The sequence below is a fragment of the Triturus cristatus genome, chromosome 8 (genome assembly GCF_964204655.1).
Source record: "Triturus cristatus chromosome 8, aTriCri1.1, whole genome shotgun sequence".
Lineage (NCBI taxonomy): Eukaryota > Metazoa > Chordata > Amphibia > Caudata > Salamandridae > Triturus > Triturus cristatus.
Window position 1 is genome coordinate 22,617,023 of NC_140591.1, and position 12,330 is coordinate 22,629,352.

Genomic DNA, 12,330 nt, shown 5'->3' on the forward strand with positions numbered 1-12,330 from the left:
ATCAAATGTAGCTGGAGTTTTAGAGCTGTTGACAATAACTGGTCTTTGCAATGCTCAACCCTCTGTACTTTTCTCCATCATCTGAAGCAGAGACTGGGGAATGTTCCATTCTATTCTTTGCATGTGTAACCGTGCATTGAGGACAACCACCAGTCAACAAAGTTCACCCCAACATCCACTTCAAGCTTCAGCTTACACTGGATCTGCTCGTGCACGACCAGCGCAAAGTGGTCCGTCTCCAGGATGCGTGAGAGCTTGCCCAGGTCGTCGTTCAATCGCACCTAAAAGAAGCACAAAAAAACAGAAATGAATAACAGTACACACTTTGAACATCCCTGCACCCCAATCATGAACTCCAGCCTGGAGACGTATCATTTAAGAGGGCTGCAGGTGGTGCAAACAATACACTGGCTCACTGGGTGCTAAGGGGGCGTCCTCATTTAGAAGGGTGACCTTGAGCCTGGTACTGAAATTAACACAGACCACGGACCTCTGTATTCTGCGCATGACGTCCATGCGTTCTGAGGGAAAGAAGAGGGCGAGTGAACAATAAAGTGGCTTTCATGACTCGAACGACTCAAGCGCCAGGGCACGCACTGTACCCGCTCCAATAGGTCTGTTTATCCCCGTGGCACCCTGCATGCCATGACCCAAAATCATGTGACCAGGTGGTATGGCTGGATCTGAGGGGGGATGGGAGGCCATGCTGACTGGGTGCTTGTCCCCTGGTAGAGCTGGAGATGGTCTCTCTGTGACATGGGTCTACACTGGCTGTAGGCTAGCCTTTAGAGTGTCTCATGGGGAGCGCATATGATGGCACTGTCAGCAGGAGACCTCTCTAGTGAAATGGCAGGAAATGACCAAACACTGTAGTGTGCAACTACAGCACCCAAAAGGTTGAGTATGTACAACAGTGTGCAGCAGGGGCACGGAACCCGGTCATCTAGGTGCAGGTTTGCTTACAGACCTGGTCTTGAACAAGACATCGATCGCTGAATAATGTAGACCCCAACCTTTAATTACCTCTCAGCACTGGTGCAGCCAACATTACAATTCAAATGGAAGACTGATGCTCGAAGCAGGTAAATTACACACCATAAAAAAGCCAAACCAGCCATGAAACTTGTCAAGCAGCGACTACTCATCTTTCTAAAGCCTTGTGAACGCCAAGCGGTGAAGAGGCTTCTCGCACTTACAGGGGGAGAGGGTTCCGCAGATTTGGGTCGAGGGCCAGATTGTGTCCGTCTCCTCTAATTACAGGGTTTGATAGGGGCTTGGCATAGATTCAAAGCATGGAGTGCGAGCTTCCTGTGGGCAGGGGTTTCACAGTCGGTCTTACAAAACAGATCAGGATGCAGCCCTTCCGACACCACCACACAGATCCGACTCGTGATTTAGGGAACCAGTAACGGGCTCTTGTGTAGAGAGATACAAAGTCCCAACTCCCAAATATAAACACCAGCCTAGTCAGAGGTTCTGTCCTGCTTGGGATCTCTTGCACTAGCAGTCAGAGACGGTCAGACTGCTGATTGCCAAAATAACTAATCAGCAGTTTATCAATGCGCCAACACATACGTCTTTGATAAAAACCAAGAATCTTCTGCTGTAGTGCCAGTCGCCCTCTTCTGTCCCACCCCAGGATATCTGCCTCTTTGCACCTCTTTCTGCATCTCAACCGAGGCTGCGGTTTGTGCACTTTAACTGCCCCTTGTGTCAGATTCAAAGGGTACTTCCTTCAGTCCGTTGAAACCTCGTCTGTAACACGAGCGCGGGCCTGTGTGAAGCCGGGTGTACAGACAGAATATCGAGTTGTTTATTTCGAACTAAAACAATATGGAGTTGGAAATATCAAGGTACAAGAATATCGACAGCAAGTATATTGTACAGAATATCGACAATAAGGTAAGAAATATTGTTTGTAAAAATATAGTTGTTAATAATATCGATATTTATATTGCTGTTCTGTATTTTAGTATGTGTGTTAAAAGTATGTGATTTAATTTTTGGGAATAAGTAGTTTTTTTTAAATGTATGTTTCAAATGTTTAGCAGTTATTACTTTTATAAAAATTGATTTGAGTATTTTAGTTCTGTAGCGGATTGAGAGTTTATAGGGGAATAGGGTGGGAAGTAATTTAATTATAATAAAGTATTTTTTTTTAAATGTATTTATAATTAATTTATTGGTTATTAATTAATATTTATTAATTAATACATAATTATATTAATTGTGTTATTCTTTAGGAGCGGGTTGTGGGTTTATAGGAGAATACGGTGGGAAGTAATTTAATTATAAAAAATAACGATTAGTTTGTATTTATTAATATTTATAATTAATGTACTATTACATAATTAATTAATTAATTAATATTAAGTAATTAATAGATAATTATATTAATTGTGTTATTTTTTTTAGGAGCGGGTTGTGGGTTTATAGGGGACTAGGGTGGGAAGTAATTTAATTATAAAAAGGTATATATAAATTTGTATTTATAATTTATGTATTATTAATTGGTTATTAATATTTATTAGTTAATTAATTGATAATTATATTGGGTTTTTTAGGAGCTGGTTGTGGGTGTATAGGGGAATAAGGTGGTAAGTAATTTAATTATAATAAAGTAATTATTAATATTAATTATTTTTATAATTAATTTACAATTAATTATTAATTGGTTATTCAATTTTAATAATTAGTCAATTGATAAGTATGTTCATTTTAACCCGATCCAACACTTTTACTACTGTTGCACTCTCTGGAGTGGGAATAGTAATTTTTACCCCTACGCTATCCAACGCTTTCCCTACTGTTGCACTCTCTGGAGTGGGAATAGTAATTTTTACCCCTACGCTATCCAACACTTTCCCTACTGTTCCACTCACTGGAGTGGGAATAGTAATTTTTACCCCTCCGCTATCCAACACTTTTCCTACTGTTGCACTCACTGAAGTGGGAATAGTATTTTCACCCCTACGCTATCCAGTGCTTTCTCTACTGTTTTAGTTAATGTAGTGTAAAATGTATTTTAAAAAGATTTTTAAAAATGTAATATTTTAATCTGTTATATATACACTTTTTGTTTTTAATTTATATTATTGGTGTATGTGTATCTATATATATATATATATATATATATATATCGTGCAGAAAGTTCTGTGAAGAGCCGTTCACCCTCCTATTGACGCCGGTGCCAGCAGCGGACACAGTTCCGCTAAATACGTTTTCCAAAAGGTTGCTATCCAAGATGTAGAATAACTGCCAGCGGCACACCAAGGGACGAGTTCAATAAAGATTTATTGCCTCAAAAACACAACAGTACGACGCGTTTCGGCGAAGCCTTTGTCAAGCAAGTGACCTGTGCCCAATTCCCCATAGAAATAGGGGTTATGGTTTGTGAACATGGAAGAAATACTGTCAAAGTAACGGCACCTTTGGAAAAGCAGACTGAAATCATTGCATAAAGATACATAATGCAAAAATCGGTACATAGGAAATATGCAGTGCACTGGTTGTAAAATAATGAAATGCTTGCAAAAGTAATGGCTCTAGAACACAATTAATTAAATAAAATAAAATTAATTCATTGCTTGACTAGCGAATGCGCTATTGCGCAATTATTTTTATCATAATCTGTTCTAATAATTACATCGCTAAATTCATGTCAAGTAATATGAGCCGCATAGATATCAAAATATTGGGTAATGTACCCTCAACCAGCTCAATATCTTATCATATGTCCAAAATCCTGACAAGGGTAATGTACCCAGAATATGTACGTCATTAAAGTGCGAGAGTGCCAAATAAGTATCCCAATATAAAGTGCTAGTAATTAAAAGAATCATAATCATCGATGTTTCAACATGAACCAGACAAAATGAATTCTGGATTGAAAGATGAATTTGTACATGATAATTGTCTACAGAAATTCATAAATATTCAAAATAGAAATATCATCAAAAGATAATAATACATTCGTAATCATGTACTGCAACAAAACATTTCTGTTATATGCATAAACCATCAACATAACTCCTTAGTCACAAAAGGGCAAAGGTATGTTGCTGTTGTAAATGAGAAATTTTTTTATGTGTGAATTAACGGTGTAAAAATGTGAAAATTAATAAATAGAGTGAAAAAAGGTGTAATGAATTGTAATGATAATTACATTCAGAAAAAAAGAGACGAGGAGAATAGTGACTGAGGGTAAAATTAAATGCAGGAAATTATAGCATTAAACCATTGCTACACTACTTCTAGTGTGGATGGCCAAGGTGAAGGGTCGTTTACTGGAAACTTCCTCATGGACCCCATAGCCTGAACCCATAAAAGGTCACCATTGAAATCGACTCTGGCATAAAAATGTGATACAGCAGAAGCTGAGCCACCATACAGGAAAATAGGAAGGTGGAAACAGTAGATGGAATTATCTATGGCCAATATGAGTTGCTAATTCCTCCCCATAATTCATGCCATATGGGATTTTGGTATTTAGATCTAGGATATATTTTGATTCAGTAATGCGCAGAAGTTTCTCTCGGTCCCCTCCTCTAGGGTGTGGTGGAATTCTGTCAATACCATAAAAACTAATGAGATCTGCATTCCCCTGATGTTTTCCTTGAAAGTGTCTTGCGACCGGGTAATTGAGATCCATATTTGTAACTGCCCTCATGTGTTGTAATACTTGCAATTTTAATTGCAGTTTTGTGCTCCCTACGTATCTTAGGCCACAGGGACATTCTAAGACGGAGACGCAAAATTCACTGGTGCATGTTATAAATTTGTTGATAGTTTTTTTCTTTTTCCTGTTCTGTCCCGTGAAATAGCTGTCTCTGTTTGTACTCTTTTTACAGGCTTTACAGGAAGGAATATGCTACTTACCAGTATGCATCTGTTCTTGGCATGTAGAGCTGCAGAGTCACACACTGAGGATAAGATCGCCATCTGGTGTTGGGCTCGGATGATTGCAGGTTGTTGTTGTCTTCGGAAGAAGCCTTTGGTCACGAGGTTGGTGACTCCTCCCCTGGACAACAGTGCGCATGGGCATCCACTCCATCGTCAGATTGTTTTTCGCCATGATGGGAAAAGATGGAGTGTATAGAAATGAAAGAAAGGATGTCCATGTGTAATGTCTAAGTAAGACGGATGCTGGAACAGATACAGGTCCCGGGGAGGCGGGCGGGCGTGTGTGACTCTGCAGCTCTACATGCCAAGAACAGATGCATACTGGTAAGTAGCATATTCCGTTCGAGGCATATGAGCTGCAGATCACACACTGAGGATAGATTATACAGCAGTGCTTCCCCTTAGCGGTGGTCGCCTGTATCCGTTGCAGCAGCTTGAAATAAAGTTTTTAGGACAGCCTGGCCCACGGAGGCCTGTTGTTTGGCCTGCACATCAACACAATAGTGTTTAGTGAAGGTATGCGTGGTAGACCACGTGGCTGCCTTGCAAATGTCTTCTAAGGGAATGTTACCTAAGAAGGCCATAGAAGCCCCTATTTTACGGGTGGAGTGCGCCCTTGGGGGAACTGTAAGTGTACGTTTAGCCTTGAGGTAGCATATTTGGATGCATTTAACTATCCACCGGGCTATACCTGATTTGGAGATTGGGTTGCCTTTATGTGGTGGTGCGAAAGCAACAAAGAGTTGTTTTGTCTTTCGAAAGGGTTTTGTCCTGTCGATGTAATAAAGCAAAGCTCTTTTGACATCTAAGGTATGTAGGGCCCTTTCAGCTACGGAGTCTGGGTTTGGGAAAAAGACCGGTAGCTCTACTGATTGGTTAAGGTGGAAAGGGGAAATCACTTTTGGAAGAAATTTAGGGTTTGTCCTAAGAACCACTTTGTTACGGTGTAGTTGTAAGAAAGGTTCCTCTAGTGTAAGGGCTTGTATTTCACTTACTCTGCGTAGGGAAGTGATTGCGATAAGGAAAGCTACCTTCCATGTTAGGAATTGTAATTCACATTTGTGCATAGGTTCAAATGGGGGACCCATGAGTCTTGTTAGAACCACATTGAGATTCCACACTGGTGCAGGTGGCAATCTTGGGGGAAGGATTCTTTTGAGACCTTCCATAAACGCTTTGATGGCAGGTACCTTAAAAAGGGACAGGTGTTGCCTATTTTGCAAGTAGGCTGCCAAGGCTGCTAGGTGTAAACGTATAGAGGAATACGCTAGATTGCATCTTTGCAAGTGTAGTAGATAGCAAATGATGTTTTGGATGGAAGCGTCCAATGGATGTATGTCATTATTAGCGCAGTAGATGGCAAATCGTTTCCATTTAGCGGCATAACACGCTCTAGTAGTAGGGCGTCTGGCTTCCTTTATGATATTCATACAGTCTGGAGGGAGATTGAGGTAACCGAACTCTAAGACCTTAGGAGCCAGATCGCTAGGTTCAGTGTTTGAGGATCTGGGTGTCTGATTTCTCCATGGTTCTGGGTTAATAGATCCGGGGAGAGGCGTAGCCTTTGATGTGGAACTAAGGATAGTTCTAGAAGCGTGGTGAACCACGGTTGACGTGCCCAAGTGGGAGCCACTAGTATTAGTGTTAGTGACTGTTGTTTCAGTTTGCGTACCACAAATGGAACTAGTGGGAGAGGCGGAAAGGCGTACGCAAATCTGCCTGACCAGTTCATCCATAGGGCATTGCCCTTGGACTGTGGGTGTGGAAACCTGGCGGCGAAGGTTGGGCATTTTGTGTTTTCGGGAGTGGCGAACAGGTCTATGTCTGGTTGTCCCCACTTTTGGAAGAAGGGGAGTAGAACCTTGGGGTGTAGTTCCCATTCGTGGATCTGCTGTGTGTGGCGACTTAGGAGGTCGGCCACTTGATTGTGGATCCCTGGGAGATGTTCTGCTAACAGATAGATGTTTTGGGGAATTGCCCATCTCCAGATTTGCTGTGCCAGTTGGGACAGTTGGGGAGAGTGTGTCCCTCCCTGTTTCTGTATGTAATACATTGTCGTCATGTTGTCTGTGCGTATGAGGACAGTTTTGTTCTTTAGGTGAACTTGAAAGGATTTTAGTGCTAGGAACACTGCTAAGAGTTCCAGGTGGTTGATGTGGAGCAGTTTTTGTTGACTGGTCCATCTGCCCTGAGTGGTATGGTGAAGGAGGTGGGCTCCCCACCCCGTGAGAGATGCGTCGGTAGTTAGCACAACTTGTGGAAGAGGCTCTAAGAACGGTCGCCCTTTGGACAGGTTGATGGTGTTCCACCATTTGAGTGAGCGAAGTGAGCGACTGTCCACCAACACCAGATCGGTAAGTTGTCCGTGAGCTTGGTTCCACTGTTGTGCTAAACATTCCTGTAAGGGACGCATTTGAAGTCGTGCGTGTGGGACTATGGAGATGCATGACGCCATCATGCCTAGGAGTTGCATGAACACTCTTGCTGGAAGAGATGGATGAGTTTGAAACTGAGAGATGAGATTTTGTATACTGGCTATCCTGGCAGTGCTGAGATAAGCAATGGCCTTGGATGTATCTATGGTTGCTCCTAGATACTGATGTAAGTGGGAGGGTTGTAGGTGGGATTTGGGGTAGTTGATAGTGAATCCCAAATCGTGGAGAGTTTGAATCGTGCGATGAGTGTGGAGAACGCATTTTTGGTATGTATTGGCTTTTATGAGCCAATCGTCCAGATAGGGGAAGACATGGATCTGTTGTCTTCTGAGATGCGCTGCCACGACTGCTAAGCACTTGGTGAACACTCTGGGTGCTGTTGTTACTCCGAATGGGAGAACTGTAAATTGATAGTGTTGCCCATCTACCACAAATCGTAGATATTTTCTGTGAGCGGGATGCATAGGGATGTGAAAGTATGCGTCCTTGAGGTCTAATGTGGCAAGGAAGTCTCCCTGTTGTAGGAGTGGGAGGACTTGTTGGAGAGTGGTCATATGAAAATGATCCGAATGTATATACTGGTTTAGTAGTCTGAGGTCCAGTATGGGCCTTAGTGTTTTGTCCTTCTTGGGAATGAGGAAGTATAGAGAATATACCCCTTTTCCCTGATGTTGAAGGGGGACTGGTTCTATCGCATGTTTTTGTAACAGGGATTGAACTTCTTGTTTGAGGAGAGAGAGATGATGTGAGGACATTGGGCGTTGTTTGGGTGGTATCTTTGGGGGGGATTGTATGAGTTCGAGGCAGTAGCCAGACTGGATAATTTGTCTTACCCATCTGTCTGTGGTGATGGAAGTCCAGACAGGTAGGAATTGTTGGAGTCGCCCCCCGACCGGAGTGGAATGGTCCGGGGGGAGTGGTGGCAAGTCACTGTTTGGTGGCTGGGGAGGTGCGGGTGTTGTTGTTATTGCCCCGCCCTTGGCCTTTGTTATTGTTTCCCCTATAACCTCCCCGGAAATAACCTCTGTTAGGGGATGTTTGTCCAGAATTTTTAAAGGTGGACGTGGTCTCAGTTGATGTGTTTTTGGAGCCTCCTCTATAAAAGGAGCGACGAAAGGAACCCCGGTTTTGAGGAGACTGCAGTGCTCCCATAGACTTGGCAGTTTCATTATCCTTCTTCATTTTTTCTAATGCAGTATCTACTGCAGGGCCAAATAACTGCTCTTGGTTGAAAGGTTGAGCCAGAATTGCGGTTTGAACCTCCGGTTTAAAACCGGAAATACGGAGCCAGGCATGTCGTCTGAGTAAGACGCTAGTATTGACCGCCCTAGAAGCAGTGTCTGCTGCATCTAAGGCGCATTTAATGGAGGCATTAGATATTAATTTGCCTTCTTGAATGAGGTCAGTGGCCTGGGACTTAAAGGGTTCAGGCAGATGTTGCATAAGGTCCTCAAGTTGGTCATAATGTGCCCTGTCATACCGAGCTAACAGGGCCTGGGTATTGGCAATACGCCAGTGGTTCGCCGCCTGTGCGGCGACTCGTTTGCCTGAGGCCTCTAAAAGCTTAGACTCCTTGTCTGGGGGGGGCGTTTCTCCAGTTGTCTGTGAGTTAACGCGCTTCCTGGCATTTGATACGACCAAGGAGTCTAAAGGGAGCTGGGCTTTAATGTATGCAGGGTCCTGCGGGGCTGGTCGGTACTTTTTTTCGATGCGGGGGTTGAGAACCCTCGCTCGAACAGGGTCTTTAAAGACGTCAGTGGCATGCTTTATAACCCCTTTAATCATGGGAAGTATATGAACAGTTTTTTGTGACTGCTCAAAGGTATCGAGGAGAAAATCCTCCTCAAGGGGGTCCGTGTGCATAGTGACACCATGGAACGTTGCTGCCCTATTTATTAGTTGGCCAAACCCTAGGTGGTCATCAGGAGGGGAGGGCTTGGAGGGGTAGGTAGTGGGGTCAGGCATGTCAGGCATTGGATAAGACCAGTCATCTACCGGTGCTGTGTCTGGAAAGGTAAACGGGTCGGTTGGATCAACAGGATCATTAAATAAATCAGGGTCCGCCCCTCCCCCTAAGTCATCATTATCATCCTGTGGAGGAGGTGAATGATAGGGAGGTGGTAAAGGTAAAGGTAAAGGAGAAACAGGAGGAGGAGGGGGGGACGGGTTAGAAGGTAAAACAGGAGAAGAAGGACGAAGTGGTGAAGTGGCACAGTCCTTTTTCCGTATGGGAGCTGGGGGAGGTGTAGTGTCCAGCTTCCGTTTTTTATATGGGATGGCAGTCACATGTCCAGTGTTAGGATTGATGTAGATCCGCTTTTGAGTAGGATCTGGTCGAAAAAGTTCATCTGGCTCCGAAGGTGGTGGCGGCGACGCCCGCTTCGGGTCTTTATGAGCTGTTTTTGGTGTGGACGTAGTTTTCGGTGCCGATGATGTTTTCGGTGCCGAAGAATGTTTCAGTTCCGATGGATTTTTCGGAGCCGATGGAGTTTTCGGTGCCGATGTATGTTTCGGTGCCGATGTATGTTTCGGTGCCGAGGGACTTTTAGGCATCGATGTCGAAGAACGTTTCGGCGCCGGTGGAGACTTCGGTGCCGAGGAACGTTTCAGTGCCGAAGGAGATTTCGGTCTCGAAGCCTGTTTCGGTGCCGACAGTGGGTTTTTCGGTGCCGAGGGTGTTAAAGGCACAATCACATGAGGTTTGCTCGAGCCCGAGCCACCTACAGGCTTAGATGTCTTCGGAGCCGGGCCCGAGGGCGGGGCTTCTGAAGAGGATTTCAGGTCGCGACTGGGCCCAGCTGGCGGAGTCTTGACCACTGTCTTTTTGGATGGGGCAGGGGCAGGGGGGGTGGTACTCACACGCTGCCCTGGAGTGATGAGGTCATCGGAATCGTCGGCCTCGGACACGATCTCGAGATCTTCGGTGTCGTCTTCGGGAACATCTTGAGCAAAGATGTCCTCCGGTTCTGGAGCTGGTTTGGCCATAATATGGCGTCGAGCTCTTCGGTCCCGGAGGGTCTTCTTCGAACGGAAAGCGGCACAAGCTGGACAGGTGGACTCGTTGTGTTCCGGCGACAGGCAGAGGTTACAAACCTCGTGGTGGTCACTGTGGGGGAACTTCGCTCCACACTGGGGGCATTTTTTGAAGGGTGTCCTGTCCATCAGCCGCTTCCGGAACCGGTCCGAGTTGATTTCGAAGTCGATGGAATGAAGATTAAAGAGTTAAATTGATTGCTAGAAGTTTTCTGCTGGAGCGGAAAAAAGTTCATCCGAACCCAATGGCGGAAAAAAACAATCTGACGATGGAGTGGATGCCCATGCGCACTGTTGTCCAGGGGAGGAGTCACCAACCTCGTGACCAAAGGCTTCTTCCGAAGACAACAACAACCTGCAATCATCCGAGCCCAACACCAGATGGCGATCTTATCCTCAGTGTGTGATCTGCAGCTCATATGCCTCGAACTTACATTTCCTGAAACCCTTTGTAGTTTACAGCCAGGTGGGGGTGCTAGAGGTTTGCTGATAACTATGGACCAAGTGGTCATGTAGTGACTTGGGTTTTCTGTACGTTATCGCAGGGGTTTTTCCCACCTCATGGCCAATTACGGGATCCATTTCTATAAGTCCCCAATGTTTTTTCATTATTCTACGTAGCTGATTAGATCTTTGATTGAAGGTGGTAATTAATCTGGGCCTTTGGTTATCGTTGGTAACACTTTTGGTCGAAAAGAGAGCTTCATTACGGGTGAGAGCTTTAACTTTGTCATTGGCAGATTTAATGACCTTATATTGATAACCCCTTTGCCTGAATCTATCTACCATGGTCTGTTGTTCTTTCTCAAAATTGCTGTTGGTGCTGCAGTTCCTACGAGCCCGGAGGAACTCCCCATAGGGTATGCTGTTTTTTTTTTTTTTTTTTTTTTAAAGGGTTTCAGGAAATGTAATTCCTGTAAAGCCTGTAAAAAGAGTACAAACAGAGACAGCTATTTCACGGGACAGAACAGGAAAAAGAAAAAAACTATCAACAAATTTATAACATGCACCAGTGAATTTTGCGTCTACGTCTTAGAATGTCCCTGTGGCCTAAGATACGTAGGGAGCACAAAACTGCAATTAAAATTGCGAGTATTACAACACATGAGGGCAGTTACAAATATGGATCTCAATTACCAGGTCGCAAGACACTTTCAAGAAAAACATCAGGGGAATGCAGATCTCATTAGTTTTTATGGTATTGACAGAATTCCACCACACCCTAGAGGAGGGGACCGAGAGAAACTTCTGCGCATTACTGAATCGAAATATATCATAGATCTAAATACCAAAATCCCATATGGCATGAATTATGGGGAGGAATTAGCAACTCATATTGGCCACAGATAATTCCATCTACTGTTTCCACCTTCCTATTTTCCTGTATGGTGGCTCAGCTTCTGCTGTATCACATTTTTATGCCAGAGTCGATTTCAATGGTGACCTTTTATGGGTTCAGGCTATGGGGTCCATGAGGAAGTTTCCAGTAAACGACCCTTCACCTTGGCCATCCACACTAGAAGTAGTGTAGCAATGGTTTAATGCTATAATTTCCTGCATTTAATTTTACCCTCAGTCACTATTCTCCTCGTCTCTTTTTTTCTGAATGTAATTATCATTACAATTCATTACACCTTTTTTCACTCTATTTATTAATTTTCACATTTTTACACCGTTAATTCACACATAAAATTTTTTCTCATTTACAACAGCAACATACCTTTGCCCTTTTGTGACTAAGGAGTTATGTTGATGGTTTATGCATATAACAGAAATGTTTTGTTGCAGTACATGATTACGAATGTATAATTATCTTTTGATGATATTTCTATTTTGAATATTTATGAATTTCTGTAGACAATTATCATGTACAAATTCATCTTTCAATCCAGAATTCATTTTGTCTGGTTCATGTTGAAACATCGATGATTATGATTCTTTTAATTACTAGCACTTTATA

At 43.6% G+C, this 12,330-nt stretch overlaps 1 protein-coding gene across 4 annotated transcripts in view; it reads right to left on the reverse strand.

Moving 5' to 3' along the window:
- LOC146799865 (cystathionine beta-synthase-like protein) overlaps positions 1–12,330 on the reverse strand; it is a 307,153-nt gene that overhangs the window by 15,825 nt on the left and 278,998 nt on the right. For all 4 annotated transcript variants that reach the window (XM_085620762.1, XM_085620761.1, XM_085620759.1 and 1 more), the window contains exon 15: positions 197–281. In XM_085620762.1, the coding sequence (XP_085476888.1) occupies positions 197–281 (85 nt within the window). The remainder of the gene's footprint in view (positions 1–196; positions 282–12,330) is intronic.